The sequence below is a fragment of the Choloepus didactylus genome, chromosome 4 (genome assembly GCF_015220235.1).
Source record: "Choloepus didactylus isolate mChoDid1 chromosome 4, mChoDid1.pri, whole genome shotgun sequence".
Taxonomy (NCBI): Eukaryota; Metazoa; Chordata; class Mammalia; order Pilosa; family Megalonychidae; genus Choloepus; species Choloepus didactylus.
The window spans coordinates 77,432,179-77,454,135 of NC_051310.1; the positions used below are offsets into that span (position 1 = coordinate 77,432,179).

The 21,957-nt window shown below is 37.8% G+C and overlaps 1 protein-coding gene across 5 annotated transcripts in view; it reads right to left on the reverse strand.

The window, feature by feature from the left end:
- TJP1 (tight junction protein 1) overlaps window positions 1–11,679 on the reverse strand; it is a 112,168-nt gene extending 100,489 nt beyond the window's left edge. For 2 of the 5 annotated variants that reach the window (XM_037832880.1, XM_037832879.1), the window contains exon 1: window positions 11,251–11,679. In XM_037832880.1, coding sequence (XP_037688808.1) covers window positions 11,251–11,277 — 27 coding nt within the window. In that variant the 5' untranslated portion in view covers window positions 11,278–11,679. The remainder of the gene's footprint in view (window positions 1–11,250) is intronic. The other 3 variants (XM_037832881.1, XM_037832878.1, XM_037832882.1) reach the window with 2 other exon arrangements.
- Between the last annotated feature and the right edge of the window lie 10,278 nt (window positions 11,680–21,957).

Here is a 21,957-nt window from a genome sequence, read left to right on the forward strand (position 1 = left end):
CATACTCTATGATCATTCAAAAGAAGTGCGTACACACGCTCACCAAAAGACATGTACAAGAATGTTCACAAAATCGCTATTTTTTAATAGCCAAGAACCAGAAACCATCTATATGGATAAATCATGCAATATTCACCCAATGGAATATTATACAGATATGTCATTCATTTATAAACTGCAATCACAAACCAGCATGGCTGAACCTCACAATTCTGGTGTTGAACAAAAGACGACAGACAAAAGAATACACATTGTATATTTCCATTTAAGTTTAATAACAGGCGAAATTCAGGAAGATACTGCATAAGAAACTATTAGAGGTAACTAGCCCTACCAGGCATTAAAATGTTTATATAATTAAATTAACAATTACAAGTGTGGCACTGATGCATAAGCAGAAAAAGACAACAGTGGAAAAGAATGGAAAATCCAGAAACAGATCCAAGTACCTATGGAAAATGTGTATATGAGCAAGGGGGCACCTCAAATCACTGGATTAAAAATACTTTTTAATAAATTATGCTAGAACAACTGGACAGCCATTTGGAAAAAGATATAATTAGATCTGCACTGCACCATGAACAAAAAATAAATTCCAAATAAATTAGGGCTCTAAATGTAAAAAAAATATAACTAACCCAGAGAAACGGGAGCCCTGGTACATTATGGTGAGGATAAAAAATGGTACAGCCACTAGGGAGAATAGTTTGATAGTTCTTCAAATAGTAAACATGGAATGATCATATGACCCTGCAATTCCCTTCTTAGGTATACACCCAAAAAGCATTGAAAGCAGGGACTCAGATACTTGTGCATCAATGTTCATAGCAGTATTATTCAGAGTCACGAAGAGGTGGAAACAACCTAAGTGTCTATCAACAGATGAATGGATAATGCATAAACAAAATGTGGTATATACATACTCATACACATACTGGGAGCATGTATGTCTGGTCCAATCTGTGGCTTGAGGGACTTGCCAGCCCAGAACTTGCTCTGTGTAAGGAAGGCAGCTCACCAGCTCTCCTATAGAACAATGCTGGAGAGCAGTCAGCTTGTGCTGCCTGGGGGACAAGGGACTGCCGGCTGAAGGACACAGAGAGCAGTGCCCTGACTATGAGGAAACTGTTTCTTAAGAAAGAGGGGACACTTGGAACTGCATAAACAGGGGATTTCTAGGGCTACTTGCACATGCCCAAGATAAGACACATGCAGAAAGCACGAGGGAGATCCTACACTTTGGTCTGGAACTTGAGGGGATTAGAAATTAATTACTGAGCTACAAAAGACCAAACAAAGAATGCTGCTACCATGATGCCAGGCCATTAACCCAAATTTCCATGGGCTGGTTATTCCCCCTACTGCTTCCCCTTTCAGAGAAGTAACAAAAATGCTTCCTGGAATTTCTACGCTGAATTTAGGTTGTCCAACATTACCAAAAAGTGAATAACAAGAGTAAAAAAAAAAAAAGCAACTCCAGTCTAGGAAGGGAGTCAACTATTAATCAAATACCAGCAGACAAATAAGCAAGCGCTATAAAGGGAAAGTATAGGGTCTTACGTAAGCTGAAGGCAGAGTTTTGACCTAGTTTCAGGGCTAAGGGCAAGGTTCTTGAGGACAAGTTCCTTGGGGTGAGCTTTAAAGGATGACATACAGGTGCTAGGTGAATGAGGGATGGAGGGAGGTGGTGCTTTCCAGTTACTGGAAAACATCATGTGCAACAGCCCTGGGGTAGGAAAGAGCTTCTCTCATTCTGTCAAATACTATTTGAGAGCGTATTAGGTGCCAGACACTGTGTTAAACTCAGGAAATAACAAAGCACTATCAGTAAGTGTGACCTTTGTTCTCATACAGCTTATAGTTTAGTGATAGAACCAGATGGTAAAAAATTTTACAACAAAATATATAATTACAGGCTTAAATAAGTACTACAAAGAGAAGAAAATCAGTGCCACAAGAGGAACTCAGAGAGAAACCTAGCAAGAAGTCAACTACCTGTTAGGAACTAAAAGGAAGACAGAACTGTTTGAGAACAGAGATGAGAGAGATGCAAGATGAGGCTAGAGACATAAGCAGGGACCAAATAATCAGGATTTTGTTGGTCACATTGAGGATTTTGGTTCTTCTACCTCCAAAGGGAATGAGAAGACTAGGAGTTTTGGGATGAGTGTGTATCTGTGTGAGTGGGGGTGGGGTAGGGATGTAAGTAGGGGTGGGGGAACTAATCAGACTTGGATTTTAAGAAGATTAAAAAAAAACAAAAACACATTGTAAGGATGAAGGGGTGGAGTATGACACTACTTAGAAGGTTATCATAGGAATCCAGAGAGAGGATTATAGCGTGTCTGTGGTAAAAACTGAACAGGACTTGATAAGCAATCATTCATTGTACTGGGTGAAAAGGATATCCCAAAACTGAGCCAGGTGCACTAGATTCAGAATAGTCTTTTTAATCCCTACTCCCTAACCCCCAGACTAAAGACTATATTCTTACTTCATGCCACTGTAATAAATTTTTCTTAAGTATCTCAAGAGTCCAAGGACCCTCTCTGAAATCACAGCACATCTTGCTGGGCTGGGACTCCTAACCTACAGGCTGATTTTGTTTGATGTCATATACGTATCTATAAAACCATAATTCCAATATGCTTCTTCTCTGATATTAAAATGAGCTTCATTTAAAACGATTTAACAAGACAGAGCTAATCTAACAGCTCACTCTGTGCTGGGCACCACAACCCTGAGAAGGGTACTGTAAGCATCATCCACGTTTTACAGACAAAAAACCAGCTGTTAAGCAGTAGACCCAGGATTCAGATTCCAGGGACCAAACTCATACAGGAAGTGACAACAAACTTAGGGCTACTAAAAGCTAATCTTTTTGGTCTGTATTTTCCTTGACCTCTCTTTGTGCAAGATCTAGCCTGCTGACAGACAGGACCTTCTCTTCCCTTGCTGGCCTTCAAACCACATTAAAATTAAGAATTTCTAATCAGAAGAGCAGTGAGAGAACCACCAAGTGGGAAAACATATCTACAATACACACACTCAAATGGCTTACATTCAGAAAATATGAAGGAAATCAATAAAAAGATAATGTCAAACAAAAGTAGAGAAAGATTTGAACAGTACTTCACAAAAGGCCATAAACCTAAAAAGTTGCTCTCTCATCTAGTCAAAGAAACGCAATTTCAAACTATACTCACATCATACTGCAGACCCACCAGAGAGGCTAAAATTAAAGTGTCTGATAATACCAAACGATGGGTGAAAACTTAGAGCAACAAAAACTCTCAGGCATTGATGGTTAAGTGCAAACTGGTACAACTTCTTCGGAAAAGACATTCTCTACAAAAACTGAAGATACACAAAATCACCCTGCAATTCGGTCCATAAATACACACCTTAGAGAAATGTGTGCATATGTTCACCAAGAGACATGCACAAATATTCATGACAGCATTATTCTTAAGAGCCCAAATCAGGGAACAACCCCAAATGTCCAACAACAATAGAATGAACAAGATATGGCATATTCTTACAATTGAATTCTATACAACAATGAAAATGCATGAACTAGGGGAACCTGCAACATATGCATCTTAGAAACATAAAAGTCAGAATTGTGGCTGCCTTGGAGGAGGAAGGATGTTATCAGTAAGGGTTCACAATATATGACCCTATGGTCAGGATAGCGACAACCTTACAGGTGTCAGTGTCCTCTTATTAGGAAGAGGAAAGGGGGAAGGCTTCTAAGGAATTGGCAATATTCTACCTAGATGGTGCTTACATGGGTGTTCATTTTATACTAATTTCTTAATGTACATTTGTTTTATGTACTTTTATGTATGTGGTATTACATTTCACACAAAAAAAGGTATTAAAAATTAAATTAGCTGGCAATATTTAAGTGAGCCTAATTTACATAAAGATCTGGACTCACAACTTGTGGAAAACTGGAAGATCAGGCCTGTCCTCCATGACAATAATCAGCTAGAGTTGAGTAATAGCTACTTCCTTTAGACTAACTTGGGCTCTCTGGCTGCCAGAAAACTCTTCAGGCTGTCATGATTCATGCTACTTGTCTGCCCTAGGACTCAGCTGACATAATTCTGTACTTATCTTCCTCACACTCATTTAGAAAACATGAACTTGGTATAAGTGAGTGCATGTATGAATCATGACCTCAGATTCCTCATCTGTAAAACAGAGATAATAGTAGTACCTAACAGAGTTGTGAAGATTATATGAGATAATGCACACAATACTCTTAGCTCAATACCTGCCAGAGCCAACACTCAATATTAGGAGCTTTTATTTATTATTGACACATTTCTCAAATTTACAACTAGAGTGTAAATCTTTCTTCCATGGTCCCTGTCTTCTCATTTTATAGGTTACACATCATCAAAATACGTGCCAGTAAACTTTTGTTTAACTAAATACTCCAAAACTTACCGCTGTTTACAAAAGAAAAAAAAAAAATCAGATACATCTTTCAAAGTTTCTTCACCTGACATTCCAGGGAAAGATTTCCTACAATTACATTCTGGAAAGTAGACTTGTTTTTACTAGGTTCAGTCCAAAGCACACATTTCCCTGATCACGGATTTTAGTGGTTTGATCGGTCAGGTAATGAATACCTACTAAAACACACTTTATGATAATGGATTTAAGACCTTAACCATAAAATGCTCTGAAAGGTAAGACTGACTTGACTTTTAATCCAAAAGCAGCTTACTATTCTTTATACAGCTGTTAGTATTACAATGATGGACGAGTACACTTACCTAATTCTTGTACTTCAGATAGGACAGACATACAATATTTTTCTCCACAAAGCTACAGAAGACTAATTCATGTTATTTTTTTTCCCAAAGCCAACTTGGCAGTAAGCCCTCTGACTTTTATTATTAAGACCACATCCTTCATACAAAGGGATATTATGTATTTCACAAATAAATACAATGAAAACTAATGAACTACAGTTACCTGCAACACTGATCATCTTACAAACATAATGCTGAGCAAAAAGAAGCCATACACAACAGAGTCCTTACCAGCTATAGTGCTTACAGAGTACATAAGTAGGTGGTAAAGAAAAGCTAGGTAGTGAGAATTGTAGAGGACAAGATCATTGCAATCTCTGGAGGAGGGAGGTTATGATCCAGAAAAGACAATTAGGGATTTCAGCACTTATCATTACGCACGGTATTTTATTTGTTTATGTCTACCCACACCATTAGAATGCTCCAGGAATTATGGATTCTGTCCACTGTTCTATCTCCAGCAAACAGAACAGGACCTGGCACATGCTAGGTTTGCGATAAATAAACATGTGTTTGATGTAGAAATACAGTTTAAAAATCCACACTGCTCATTTTCCTTGTCTATATGTTCAAGGAGTTGTAAATAAAGAAATCCTAATTACTTTATGATTCTTAACTTCTTTCCGTTAGGACAATTATAGGAAATACAGGCACAAAACATTTAATTAGATATATATGGAGTTCTACTCAAATATTTGCTCTAGCTCTGACTTCCACTACCTTCCCCAACCAAGAAAACACATCAGAGTGATATATTATAGGATGACCATAAATTTGCTAATACTTATTTTTTAAGAGTAAACAATACAAATCCTTTGGTTCTTAAACAACAAATTACACATTTTGCAACTGATGATTACAGTATATACAGAGAGAGCAGCTGAAAACTATAAACTTCTAGAGGACAGGAACCCAACACAAAATGTGCTCAGTTACCGTTTGCTGAGCTAACAAAAAGAATTAAGTCATTACTAGTATCCTCTGAATTAGTAGGACCAATCTTAAATTAAGTTTAACTCATGATATTCAATCATCAGAAATTGTATTAACCCAAAAGATACTACTGCCAATTCCAAAAGAATAAAAATTTCTAAGATAACCAAGAAGCTGCTTTGGGAGAAAGAGCACTATTAAAAAAATCAGAAATAAAAAATATTTTGGTAAATCCAAAAACATTCTTTTTAACTTATGTTCCTACTTAGGATCCATATAAAGTAATACTAACTCCGTTTTCACCTCCCTTCCAGGCATGATAAAACAAAATGATTGAGGCCAATTATCAGTTCACTCATTTTCCTGTCTTCCACCAGCACAAAACAGTTAGGCTGTTCTAACGTGTAACTGAAATTTATCTAAGGCACAAACTAATAAAAGTCCATCTTTTGATATATTTCAAAGTTAAGGGCCATTTGTGATTCAGTATTTAATACTACATCTATAACTGTCAGGACTTTGTTATTAAATCTCAAATGGTGCATTTGATGGTATGAAGTTTGGTAACATTTGTCTTCTTGTAATCTAAAGCAGTGCTTGAACCTTCAGAGTACAATTATTTTCATCCATTTTTAGGATGAAGTAGTCCCACACACTTCTCATTATTAAGAATTTATCTGTTTAAGAAGGAATGGAAATAAAGCACCTGACTAACCCATAAAGGAGCAACCTGAAGCCACTCTTCTCTGCAATAAATAAATAAAGAAGCACTCTAGTTCAGAGACAGAAAAAGGCCTATTTTTAATGTTGGCTTATATTGAAAATAACTGTTCTTAAATACTTAAGCTAATTTTTGGTTTATTTCAAAACTCTTTAAAATATCCTAATGCCTACCCCTCACTGTAAGATTAAAATTTATTAAAGTAATAAGATTTTTTCAAGACTGTTTTTCAAAAATCAGAGGTGCAAAGCAAATTTTGCATTCAATATTTGATCAAAACCTATACTAAAAACTTTGCTCATTCTGCTAACTTTCCTTCAGCAACTATAATCATCAGTCGGTACTGGATATTGACTGCATAAATGCGTAAGTGGGCCTGCAATTAGTTGTTACTGAGCAGCCAATGAGGGGTAGCACTACACATGAATTTACAGCCCAACTTGGGGTCTTTCAATTGACTGAACTTTTATCATGCCAAAGCTATGTCAAGAATCAAGATTACATTTCCAAATTTTCCACTAAAATTATTTTTTTAAAATCATTTTCCTTAAGAGTGCAACGATGTGTCTATTTTATTTATATGCAGTTTTATTCTTAGCACTGTACTGACGAGTTTACATTTGGTCTCTAAATAGAAAAAAGATTAAAGAGTACCAAGTACAAGTTAAAGCCAGGATTGAAAAAAAAAATGCAACGAAACTACTGTAATCTTTTTCCTTCAAACCAAACAGGAAATGGTACTACATATACTGCATTATAGTCCTCAAAGCCACAGATACGTTTCGACCTCACTATTTGCTGGTGTAGATGGCCATCTTTTTTTTTTTTTTTAATGAAAATTGTATTATTACTCACAGCATTTAACATGAAAACATGGGTATTAAAAAAAAAGGGGGGGGATGAGATGATAAAGGGTCTTAAAGGGTCTTTCCTAATAGTGTAGTACAATTTATGCTATCATACAAACTGAGAGAAAAAGCACTATATACATTTGAAAAGAATCTACGTAAGTAGCTGTTCTAAAATGCCAAACATGCCAATGTAAAAAATTTAAAGCCTTTGCCAAAAATACCATAAAAATATTTCTAATGGAAAATAAGTATAGTACAAACCTAGTAGGTCCAGAAAAATATCACTACATGAAGCTCATTAAAAGCTGACACACTCATTCAAGTGAATTATAAAGCATGAGTTTCATACTGTATAGCAGTATGAAGCAAATATGCTTTAAGTACCAAAGTTAAAAACTACGTATTAGCCATTCAGGAGACACATCCTTATCTAAAAGGATTTTGTGCTTAATTTTGGTCACTCAGCTATTTTCTATACTTAACATTTCAAATGGCTCAGCTATTTTAAAAAGCCCACTGTGCCTTACTTGATACAATAAATCTATTCCTGAGAAGTTGTGCAAATCATTTTCACACTAACTTACACTATAATTTTAGAGATAACTACAGGAAAAAAAAATGCCATACCTAAGATATACTGAAAAAATGTAAGTATGCAGTAAAGCCTAATAAGTATATACAATAGTACAATCATAAGTTAAATTTTATTGCTTCCTCTCCAGTGAAACAGCTTGAAAATCCAGAAGCCACTGAAACTTCCTTTGGCCATCTTCTGTGATTCAGCCAATTAAAATGTTCCAAGCAACTATTCATACCATTTTCTTCCTTGACTAAACAATTCTTAGGTAAGGCAGAAAACCACCCTCAAGTTCCTTTTACCAACTTTTGAATGATTTTTTTATTAAGCTACACTAATAAACAAAATTCTGTTTGCAAATCTAGATGTATATCACACATATTAAAAACCATTTTCTTCATTGCTTCTGAAGTTAGTGCCATGCAGAGAAGCTCTTTCCAACCCAAGTAGGTAAAAAAATGCTTTCTTCTAGTATTTTATGATTTTTTTTTTTGCTTTTTCAAACCTTCAAATTTATTCAATTTGTAATTTTTTTTTTGACTGTGGCCTGAGGCAGAAAACTAACCTTAAAAAAGAAAAGGATAGCCAACAGTTCCAGCACTATTTACTAAATAACCCATCCTTTCCCCAAATAATCTACAATGTTAACTTTTTAATCATATATTCCTAGTTTTCCGTTTCACGGTCTAGCTAAGTAAACTTTAAGTAAGTTACTTTATCTCTCAGTGTCTCCATTTCCTCGTCCATAAAATGGGCATAATGACAGGGCTTACCTCAAAGAGTAACTATGACGATTAAATGAATTAATTCATGGGAAGCACTTAGAATAACACCTGACACACATTAAATGCCCATGATCATAATCACTAAAAGGCCACAAATACACAGATGTTTCTGGACTCTGTGGTTCCACTGTCTATTGCTGAGCTGATAAACTGCTTTAAATTATAATAAGGTTATAATGCATTTAGTTTTCTGGTAGAGTCTTCTTTTTCCAAAATTTCTTGGCTATCACCACTCATTTATTGTATCAGACAAACTTTCTACAGTACCACACCCAATTCTATTTAGAATTGTCTAACATTTATCAACTCGGGGAAAACTGTTCTATTCTGAAATACTGAGCCTCCCTATCCAGAAAGTATATTGCCTCATCTCATTTCTTCAGGTTTCTTTTATATTCTTCATTGAAGTTCAGATGATTCACCAACATTCATCATATTTATTCCTTGGTATAGTCGTCAAGATTTAGTGGTATATATCAGAATTTTAAATGCATGCACCGTGCGACCTAGGAATTCCACTTTTAAGAATTTTGAGATACAGTAATGCTATTTAAATGCACGGATATAAAAATATAAGGCTACTAAATGCAATAGCGAATATGTGGAAACAATTTAAATATTTATCAATAAGGCAAAGATCACCTAAAACGCAACATATTCATGCAAAGGAAAACAACTCAGTCATTACAAAGAATATAAAATCAAAGATACTGGCTTAGAGAAGAGTTCTACAAACTATTATGCTAAATATTAAAAAGCAGGCTGCAAAATTTAAAAATTCTAAAGGCAAAAGGGCTAAAAGATATATAGAATGTAAAGTGTTAAGTACAGAGCCTAGTTCTTAGTAAGCATTTTTAAGCGCCTTAAAAAATGTGACTTAGAGAAACAATTGAATACCATTTCACTTCACCTATTTACTTATGACCTGCCATGTGCTATATTAGATTTGAAGGCGGCCCCACAGTACAGCATATTAAAAATAAGCTTTCAACTCCTATTTTACTCTTGTAAAAATTTAAGAATAGAAATGTTCCTACAATGTACCATTTAATTAGTGCTTCTTTCCAATATGCTATAAAATCTCAATACCATAATTCAGGAGGAAAAGTACTCCTCCTTCCAAATCATCTTACTATAGCAATCATTTGAAAATTTATTACTCTACATACTTCAAACAACCTTTTTAAACTGTATTGTCTTGCATATCAAGTACCAGAGATCACAAAAGTGACATTCTGTGTAATATGGAAACAAAGACTTCTCTCCTAGGAAAAGAAGTCACAGAAAAGGTAAATAATGCATACTTACTTTAAAGCCAAATCAAAATTCTGCCTTTTATTCTAAATCTATGGATCAAGTTTTGCCTTTAGATTATCCTTTTAAAAATCATAAGGTACCAACTAATTTTTTCTTAAAGAAAGAATACCATAATTCCTTAAAAGAATCTATTCACTAAGAAATGTAACCGTTAACTTCTGCCAGCATGAAAACAAGGTCCTGTTAGGGTTCAGAAACTTCAGGACTATTATTACATCTGCTCCCAGAGCTATGAAAAACATATCAGACAGAAAAATACATAAAATTACTACAGGCTCTAAAATCTCGATACAGGTTGAAGTAATCACTCTCAAAAGGGGAGATTTTTACTCTTCACTTTTCTGCATTTCTTTAATTGTTTAAAAGAGCGATACAACTTTATAATGAATAAGATTAAAATGTTACAAAAGGGCAGGAGGATTCTCATAAATGAAACTGATTTTTAGGAACCGGTTTCTTAACGTAATACATTAGTTGATTTCAACGCACTGAGAAAATAGCATAATACTTCAAAACACAAGGGAAAAATGACAGAAAAAGTGTTAGTTTTTTTGCGGAACACACGGGTTTTGCTCCTTTTTATTCTGAGTTCATTTTATTGTCCCCCGTAGGTGTGCTTTGTATTACTTTTGAAAGTTTATTCCAAATTAAATTACCAAAAAGGGTTCAGGGGTTAGTTTTCTCAAAGTTGTCTTAAATAAATAATAAGGAACGAAAAAAAAAAAATCCGATCTACTATGCACAGGCTGTTTTGCTGTCTCGAAGCCTTATCGCTGGCGCGCGCATACCGCAGTGACATCAGATCGAAACTACGCGGTTTCGCCGGAGACCAACCACTCCTCCAAAGACAGCAGTCCCCGGCCGGCTGGAGGTGGCACCCCAATCCCCGATCCCGGCCGGCCACCGGCTCGCTGCGGTCCCGGAAAACACGCAAAGGCGCCGGGTTCCCACGCCCAGGACCTGTTGCGCGGCCCTGCCCGCCGCGGGCCGGAGCCGAGGGGGGCGCGGTCCGGGATGCACCTGCCCGGGATGGCGCCCCGGAGCCCGCGTCCCCTCCCCTGGCCCCCGCCGTCCCCTCCCCCACCGCGGCCTGAGCGCCTCCGCGTCCCGAAGCCGCCAGCCCGCCCCGCCGCCGGCCCTGGCTCCCGGCTGCCGCCTGTGGGGAGGGGGCGGGCCGGCAGACGCCGGCGGCGGCAGCGCTCTCCAGGCTCGGCCCTGGCGGCCGCGGGGCGCTCACCTTGGCGGCCACGGCTCTGGCGGACATCTTGTCTCTCTCCCGCGCCGGGGGAAGATCCTCGGACCCGAAACTCCGCGCCACCGGTCGGCCCGCTCCTCACGCCACAGCCCAAATAAACATCTCCGGGGAGCGAGCGGGGCGGGGGCGGCCGGAGAGGCCCGGCCCACGGGGAGGAGATTCAACTCGGACAAAAGTCCGGGAAGCGTCCGCCGCCCCGCCCGGGGCTTCTCCGCGGGGCGCGCCCGGTGCCCCCCTCCGACTGCGGCGACCGCTCGGCCTCCCCGAGCTCTCGCCGCCGGGCCACGTCGGACCCCGCTCGCCACTCGGCAGCACCCGGCCTTCGCCGCTGCCCGCAGCCCGCCCAGCGGCTCCTCAGAAGCCGGCTTCCGCACGGAACTTCCCTGCAGCGGCAGGCTGGGAAGGGACACAGCGTCGGCTGCCTGAACCGGCGCTGGGAACTCCGGGCGGCCACGCAACCCCGCCGGCCAGGCCCACTGAGCATGCCCGGACGGGCGGGGGCGGGGCCGGACAGGGAGGGGCGGGGCCGCGGGCGGGGGGCAGGGCCGTGAGAGGAGTGAGGGGCGAGTGGCCCCAGCCCCCTTCCTCCCAACTTCCACCCTTTGTCGCGGAAGAAAACCCCCAGTTACCTAAGTAACTTAGAAGACAGAGTTTCCGCTGGCGTGCGAGTCTTCCTGTTTGTTTTCATCAAGAGTCCGGTATAAATCGCCCCCGAGGGGAAAGCTCCTCTATATCAACATATCTGTCCACTTGGACAAGCCTCGCCTGATCGGCCCACGCGGAAGTGTGACTTGAGGGGCTGGTATAGCTTATACCTGACACTTTTTTTCCTTAAGTTGGCAAATACCAATGGTCACAGAGGTGTAGCCACATGTCTGGGCGTTGTCACCCACTGAGAGCAGAATGCACTTTCTGTGGAGCGCATCATGGCTTTCATTTCCAAGGAGAGACAAGAGAGCCCTCCTCGACAGACTGCCCAAATAAAGCTAGCAAGGAGGTCCGCCAAGCAGTCTGAGCAACACCCAGACCTGCGGTATCTTGGCCTTCCAACATTAGGCTCCAAGACAAAGTCTCCTCCCGCCCATCTAGACAAGGATCTGATAAGTACATTTTTTACATCAAAACTTTTGAAATTCTTAGGGACGAGTGATGGAGCCAGGCTGCCTTCTACTTCTAAACCCAGTCCATACAGCTGACGCTGGACAGAAAAGGGTGTCATGACATGCAGTTTACGGCCCGGTTTCTCTAATCTGCCACTACACAAGCTATACAATGCTATGGGCCTTGCTGAACACCAAGGAATATGTAAGAAACTATTTCCAGACACATTAGTCTACACTTTCTAAAATGCAAATCACTCCACAAGTGTCAGAAATTCTTGGTGACATTAAATGAGATAGCATCCTTAAAGTACACAGTACAGTGCCATGGCAGGCACAGGAGAAACAATGGTCATTTTTGTTTTAAAATCCTGTTGTATGTCAACTTTTTGGTTTTGCACTCTTCTTTTAAGAGTTGCAATTAAAATTTCCTAATGAGCAAACATCATTTTTTAAAACTTCAGGGATTTTTTTTTATTTTAAAAGGTGGTTATGGAAGGATAAGTAGAAAAATGGGGACAAAACTAAATGAAAAATAGGGTGGGATGAGGGGGATGATTTGGGTGTTCTTTTTTACTTGTATTTTTTATTTTTATTCTGTTGCTTTCTGGTGTAAGGAAAATGTTCAAAAATAGATTGAGGTGATGAATGCACAACTTATATGATGGTACTGTGAACAGTTGATTATACACCATGGATGATTGTATGGTATGTGAATATATATCAGTAAAACTGAATTTTTTAAAAAGTTGGTCATGGAAAAGGGGAATGCGAAGTGAAACGAAATAAAGTTTCAGTGGCTGAGAGATTCCAAATGGAGTTGAGAGGTCACTCTGGTGGGCACTCTAATGCACTATATAGATAACCCTTTTTAGGTTTAATGTATTGGAATAGCTAGAATACCTGAAACCATCAAACTGCAACCCAGTAGCCTTGACTCTTGAAGACCTATGTATAATAATGTAGCTTACAAGGGGTGACAATGTGATTGTGAAAGCCTTGTGGATCACACTCCCCTTTATCCAGTGGATGGATGGATGAGTAGAAAAATGGGGACAAAAAACTAAAGGAAAAATAGGGTTGGGGGGGGCGATTTGGATGTTCTTTTTTTACTTAATTTTTTAATACTTATTTTCACTTTTTCTGGTACAAGAAAAATGTTCAAAAAATAGACTGGGGTGATGAATAAACAAATATATGTTGGTAATGTGAACAACTGTACACTTTGGATGACTGTATGGTATGTGAATATATCTCAATAAAATGGAATAAAAAAACTAACTATAATAGAAATAGCATTAATATTTGAAGTTCTTTTTAATTTTCTTCCTTGTTCTTTGATCTTTCAACTACAGTTTCAAGTGTGTTTAAAATCCTCATATTAAATGTTGAATTTCTTAAAAAAAAAAAAAGTTGGTCATGGAAGACCTTTTACATTACCTATATTATTCTTACTATTTAATAAGAGCATAATAGACATAACCTACCTAGAACTAAATGTGGTATCTTTAATAGCGTCTAAACCTAGAATCTAAAAATAAGACCTTTCCTTTATTCTCATTTGTTACTTTTACATCAAATCTCCCAATATATAATTTAAATGCCAGGTTACAATGATTTGTTGCAGATATAATCATACATAATTACCTTTTTATTTAATTTTACTACCTCCATCATGGTTGGAAATGATTTAAATAGAGCAAGAATATTTTATCTTACAATTCCATCCATTGAGAATACTATACTTTTAAAATTCCATTAATAAAAATATTTCAATGAATATTTCTTTTAAATTTTCCAATAGATATTTCTAATATCTAAATTAAATTGTATAGCATATGATTTATGTATGTCTTATTCCCAAAAGAACCAAGAAAAAGTGCCATTTATAAAAATAAAGTAAAACACTGTTTTCAAGGATTTAAAAACATTCCCATTCCTACAATTTATTTTGGTTGAGGTATTTTGACAAGAAGTGTGAAGCATAAAGCATAATCTCAGAAATATCACCCCTTTAACAATTAAAAGTTTATCCATCATGCACCAAGAACATTTCAAATTATATCACAAACTTAATGCTTACACATGAATGTGTTCATAGCTCCTCTTGATCAATCAGATGGAAAGAAAATTAGAGATTCTTGTTTAGAGTTACAATAAAATTTAAACTGGAATCTCTGTGGATTGCAGAGATTTATCTTATTTCTAATCATCTAATGAATACTGAAAGGAAACTAAAAAACCGCAACACTTACAAAGATAACTTCCTGTGGGACTTTTGGTGTCTGCAGCTCAGAATGGAAAAATACTGTAGGTGCAAAATCTCTAAAACTCTTAGATAGAACCATTTATTAAAACAGCCTTGACCAAATGAAAAAACTATACCTACACCTACATTTTACATATGTATATTTATGTTTCCATTACAAAAAAGATCCTTAGAAAGGCAGATATGTATGTTATTTTAGTAAGAACTGTGAGTTTATGCGTGAAATGCAAAGAGGAAGGAGTACAGCATATCACACTGTCATACAAGAGAATATATACAAAATACTAAAAGTATTTTAAAATAAAAATAAAAGAAAATAATAGAATTTTATCAAAGCATTAAATCAACAAAAAATAAGTAATCTTAATCTCACTTCTATGCCATATCTTGGACGATTCTATAAATTGCTTCAGAATTTTCTTCTGACAATAAGTTAAATAACAGCATTGAATGGGGAAGAACCTTATGGTGCACAAAGTCCAGTAAGATTTCAAAAAACATGTAAGGGTCCAATATAGGATTACCAATGTTTTATTTTGCAAAGTAAAGGCATTTAGAAACAAATGGTACTCTTTATTGCCATCATTTCATTTTTTCAAAAAGGACATATAAACAGTAAAAAGAATTCATTTTTTTATTCTGTTTGGAAGAAACGACCGTCTTTCCCAAGAACTCCTCCTTTAAGGTCACCCTTCTTTGACTGATGTAAGATGGAGCTTTCTCTTTTTAGGATTCTGAATATTGGAAGCTCCAGAAATCCATGACGATCAAATCCAGCTGGGCCTCTAGAAGGCAGGTGAGGATCTGACTCATCTCTGAGCAGTTTGCTCTCCCATTCTTCACTGCTCCTATTTCCAATCTGCTACATTCTCCTAATGATCTCCTTTTGCAGCACACCCCTCTCCAGCCCAGGCACAATGTCTCTTCTCATAATTATACAGAAAATAGCAATCAATGAATGGAGCTTCCCTTATCTTCCTTCCAGCACACTGACAAACCCACCCAAACATCTGCTTTTCTTCTCTATTCCTCCCCATGGACTGTGACTCTCATCTGGGGACTCACCCAATCAACTGTGTACTCTCTCACCTTCACCTTCGTCCTCAGCTAAAGGATTCTACCTCTACAACGCAAGTTTCCTTTAGTGTCTCCCATCTTAAAAACAAAAACAAAAATGCTTCCTAGGTGTGTGCCCCATGCAGTTGTATGCTTAGAAGGGCCCTGCACCTGGGGTTTAATGTGCTGTGGATGCTGTCCTGAAATTCTTAACAATTTTACCTTTGCATTTGTGTTTTCTAAGTGTAGTGTAATGGGACAGTGGAGCATGTAATGGGGGCTTAGAGCCCCAGCTCACCTACAGTCCTGTGTCCCCTTGCCTCCCCAATGCCCCCTGGTGCTCCCAGGAGAGCTGGAGTCTGGTGTGTGCAACATCTCAGGGTGGGGCATGTACCCAAGGCAGAAAGCACCACTTCCCCACTGGTGCAGCTGGCTGGAGACCACATCTTAGCCAGGGTGAGCCTCTTCACCCCGCCCCAGTTCAAGTCCCAATCAAGTGTCTTGTGGCATAGACGCTTAAAGAGCCATCCACTGTGGGATGGAGAAGCAAGCCAGGAAGAAGAGGCCAAGCTCCAGTTCCCCAGATCCAGACCCTGGTTAGAGCTCAAGAAAAAAAAACACCTTTATATGTACCTACAATGGCACTTTTTTTCCTACTTTTTGAACAAGGGGTCTGTAATACGTTGAATTGTGTGCCCCCCAAAAAAGATATGTCTATGTCCTAACCCTGGGTGCCCGTGAATGTGAATTCATTGGGCAGTAGAGTCTCTGCAGATGTAATTAAGGCAAGGATCTCAGGATGAGGTCATCCTGGATGTTGGGAAGTCCCTCAATCCAATGACTGGTGTCCTTGGAGAGGGAGATTTAAGACACAGACACAGGGAAGAGGCCGTATTAGGACGGAGGCACAGATCAGATGGCTGCGCCATCAGCCAAGGAGCATCTGGGGCCTCCAGAAGCTGGAAGAAGCCAGGAAGGACTCTCCCCTAGATCTATGGAGGGAGTGTGGCCCTGCTGACACCCTGATTTCTGATATCTGGCTTCCAGAAATGTGAGAGCCTAAATTTTGGTTATTTTAAGCCACCCAATTTATGGCAATCATCCTAGCAACCCTAGAAAACTAATACAGGATCCCACATTTTTGGGTCCCACATTTTCATTTTACACCTAAACCCCAAAATTATACAATCAGCCATGAGCCCCCCCACCCCCCTAGATATTGCGCTATCAGTTTTGGGCCAAACTTCTCAGGAGTTGTCTACCACCTCTAGATCTCTTTTGTTAAGCAAGGCATTCTTTTCTCCCCCTTCAATTTCACAAGTAATCCATGAACACCTTCCTTTTGTAAAAGATTCATGCAATAGATAATTTTTGGAAAGCACAATTGGACCACCACCACCCCACACACAGAGATAGTATTATTTAAACCTAACTAGAGAGTATATTTCCAGACCTCTTTCTGTGTATTTACATAAATATACAGATAGTAATATACAGGCATATAGGAATAAATGGTTTTATGTTTTTTTTTAAGCAAATGATAGACTGTGTTTACTATTCTGCAATTTTTTTCACTTAATATTTTGTCCTGGATATTTCACTTAATATTTTGTTAAACAATGAAGAAATATCGGACCATATAAAATTTCTCTTTCTAAAATTTTCTAACATTTCATAATATACATGTACTCGAGTTTACCTAAGATGATTGTGATTACAATACTGCAACACATATTCTAATTTATGCCTTTTTCATGCACATGTGCCAGTCTTTCTGCAGGAGAGATATCCAAAATGGAATTTTCTGGATTGAAGAACATGCATATTAAAAAAATTTAACTGACAATGTCAACTCCAAGAACTTCAGATCACTACCTATCCTGTTTCCCCCATCAGTATGAACACTTGGTAACATTAATCTTTCAATTATTTTTCTATCTGATTGACAAAAGTGGTATCCTGTTTGCCTGTTTCCATCACTTACCCATTTTGTTCTATTGGGCTATTTCTCTTTTTGATTTGAAGTTCTTTCTGTATCCTTTTCTACTGAAAGCATTCTAAGTGTTTTCTCTTCATCTGTTTATGTGTGTGTATATTTTTAAAATAAACTTTTTATTTTATAATAATTTCAGCTCAACAAAAAAGTTGCAAAGATAGAATAGAGTTCTGTACACTCTTCAACAGTTTCCCCTAATGTTAACATCTTACATAATAGGGAACACTTGTTGAAAAGTAAAATATTAACATCAGTATAAAACTGTTAGCTAAATTGCATTAATTTCTACCAATTTTCACTCTGTAATTTCTCTCATATTCTTCCAATTCTGCCAGTAACTCCTCCTTTCACAATCTTATAAAACTATTTTGGACATGTTAACTTTGAGCCTCTAGACTTAAGAGTTCATGTTTGTGAACGTGACTATGGATTAAGGCAGAGTATAAATCAAAAACTCAAAGAGGAAAATAAGGAGGATAGACATGGAGTTTCACATTTCTCATTATGTTCAAGAAACTTTTTCTTAGGCTTACCTATATTAAAGAAATGCTCTGAGATTTTTTTCTGAGATGTAAACAATAAATGCAGATTAAAATAAATCTATCTACCTCACTATACTTTGGAATCCATTCTCCCAAGCAGGTACAGAATACAAAATTCATTGGATTAAAAAGGAGAAAATTATATATTCCTTAAAAGAAGCTGAAGGGTCCTCTAAGGCATAATGTTCGAATTTGTTTTACAATGTGCATGTGTGTTGTACGTGTGCATAAAACGTTGATAATAATGGCCTTTTAAAGCAATTAAATAAACATAAAATACAGAAACGAGTTAGTGGAACTCCATAAAATACGGAATTTTAAAAGAAAAATGTATTTTTAAATTTTAAAAGTAATTGTAAAAGAGGGAAATAAATTATATACATATATTTGCTTATATTTGCAAAAAGGAACACTGGAAGAAAACTAAGAACAAATAAAAATGGTTACCTATAGGGTAAGGAGAGGACAGAGAGGGAAGACAGCAATGACATGAATTTTTCCTGGATATATACTGAAATACACTTTTGAGTTTGGAAACATAAAAATGTTTTACATATTTAAAAAATAAAATGAAATAGAAAAGGGCAATACGTAAAAACTGAAAACAAGCTGAAACAAGAAGGTTTAATATTTATTAACTTGGTGACATAGGCTGTGCCGGTTTGAATGTATTATGTCCCCCAGAAAAAGACATATTCTTTGATGCAATCTTGTGGGGCAGACAGAATAGTGGGGATTAAGTTGGAACGTTTGAATTAGGTTGTTTGCATGGAGATGTGCCCCACCCAGCTGTGGGTGGTGACTGGTGGGATACTCCCATGGAGGCGTGGCACCACCCATTCAGGGTGGGCCTTGATCAGTGGAGCCATATAAACGTGCTGACTCAAAGAGACTGAACGGAGTGCAGCTGTGAGTGATGTTTTGAAGAGGAGCAAGCTTGCTAGAGAGGAACGTCCTGGGAGAAAGCCATTTTGGAAACCAGAACTTTGGAGGAGACGCCAGCCACGTGCCTTCCCAGCTAACAGAGGTTTTCTGGACGCCATTGGCCATCCTCCAGTGAAGGTACTCAATTACTGATGTGTTACCTTGGACACTTTATGGCCTTCAGACTGTAACTGTATAGCCAAATAAACCCCCTTTTTATAAAAGCCAATCCATCTCTGGTGTTTTGCATTCCGCAGCATTAGCAAACTAGAACATAGGCATACAGACAAAAGAATTATTTCAAATGATTCTAGCACAAAGTGTTTCAATTGTATATTCTCACATATATTCTAAGGAAAACAGCTGCAAAGAAATCTTAAATTTCAGTAAGTAGTCTGTTCGCAATGACAGCATTATTACTTAAAAACTGTTATCTGCATATTAACATACATTAGCATATTTATATATATTAGCATTATTTACAAACATTAATGTAAAATAATGTTAACATTATGTAATATTTTCAAAGTTACATAGGAATATATAATTTTAAAGTAACAATATTAACATTATATGTTATTGTATGTTAATAATGTTAAAATAAATATATTATTACACCAATATATATTAGTATATGTTAATATTGTTATAAACCAAGATGTTCAGCTTGAGAGACACAAATATAAAATTAAAGAAGTTAAATAAAAATTTTGCAAACAATTTAAGCTTTAAAAAATCAGTATGTCAGAGAGGATTATGGAAAGATGGCAGAAAAGGAAACCCAGGAATCTGTCCCTCCACCAAAACAACTATTTAACTGGCAGGAATCTCAACCATTTTGGAAATCTAGAGACTGGGTGGAGCAATTGTAGTATCAAGGGAGAAGCTGGATGAAGAGGCTGGTAAACTGTAGTGAATTTGGCCCTCTCAGTAACAGCTACTGGCTAACACCTCTCATTCCCCTAACACGTGACAGACATCTACGGGGACTATAGCCCTCGTTCCTGGTATGTCTTGATGGACCAGGGTAGGCAATAAGAACTTTGTCCTCCAATAACTAGAGGTGTCTGGTCTGATTGCTGATGGCTACTTTTCATCACTGGGAGGCCAGCATGGGAGTGTGGAGGTGGTCATTGTTTTAACCCCCACAGGGACAAGGGGCGGGGGAGTCTTAAAGACAGAATAAGCTGTCTTTTTTTTTCTCCTTTTTTCTTCCCTTTCCTCATTTGGGAGCAAAAACAGTTTGTAAAAGTCCAAAAAGTCTGGCTCTAGCACTCAATAAAGCCAAAACCCAGCAATTCCAGAGGAAAAGGAGAGTAGATTAGGAGTATTAGATAATACTCAGAATGTAGAGATCTCAACAAAAAACTTATAAAACACACAAAGAAGCAGAAAAATATGGCCCATTAACAGAAAGAAAAAAAAAAAAAGAATTTCACAGAAATTATCTCTAAGGAAGCTAATACATTGGAAATATTAGTCAAAGACATCAAATCGACTGCCTTAAATATATGCAATGAGACAAAGGAAATCATACACAAAAAACTAAAATAATTAGGAAAACACTGTCTGAAAAAAGAAATAGAAATTATGAAAGACAGAAAAAAAACTGTAGAGCTGAAAAGTACAATAATTGAAGTGAAAAACTCACTTAGAAGGATTCAGCAGCAGATCTGGGCAGGTAGAAGAAAGGTTCAGCAATCTTAAAGATAATGGAAATTTATCCAGTATGAGAAGCAGAAAGGAAAAAGAATGAAGAAAAGTGCATAGAGCCTGAGAGGCCTGTAGGACACCATAAAATGTACTAACATACATATAACAGAAGTCCTAAAAGGATAAGAGAGAAAGGGGCAGAAAAAGTATTTGAACAAATAATAGCCCAAAACTCCCCAAATCTAATGAAAGACATGAAGAAATACTTCAAGGATCTCAAAGAACTCTAGCAAAATAGGAAGCAGAAAAATATGGAGAGATCCACACCAAGACGTATTGTAGTAAAATTCTCAATACCCAAGGAAAAAGAGAGAATTTTGAAAGCAGAAGGGATTTGTCATGTACATGTACAAGGGATCCTCAATAAGATTAACAGCCACTTTCTCATCAGAAATCACGGCGGCCATAAGGGAGAAGGATGACATACTTAATGAAAAAACTGTCAACCTCGAATTTTATATCTGGCAAAAATATCCGCTAAGAAAGAAGGAGCAATTAAGACATTAGATAAACAAAGCTTCGTGTTTATTACCAGAAGACCTACCCTAAAAGATATGGTAAAGGGATATCTTCAGACTGAAATCACTACACGGCAATTTTAAGGCATAAAAGAAATAATGCATACATAAAGAAATCCTACAACTCAATGATGATAGTACAGACAGCCCAATTATAAAATGGGCAAAAGATAAGGAAAGACAGTTCTCTGAAGAGGAAATACAAATGGCCAAGAAACACAAGAAAAAATGTTCAGCTTCACTAGCTATTAGAGACACGCAAATTAAGACCACAATGAGATATCATCTCACACCAATTAAAATGGCTGCCATTAAACAAACAGGAAACTACAAATGCTGAAGAGGATGTGGAGAAATTGGGACTCCTATTCATTGTTGGTGGGACTGTATAATGGCTCAGCCACTCTGGAAGTCATTCTGGCACTTCCTTAGAAAACTAGATATAGAGTTACCCTTCAATCCAGCGATTGCACTTCTCAGTATATACCTGGAAGATCTGAAAGCAGTGACACGAACAGATATCTGCATGCCAGTGTTCATAGCAGCATTATTCACAATTGCCAAGAGATAG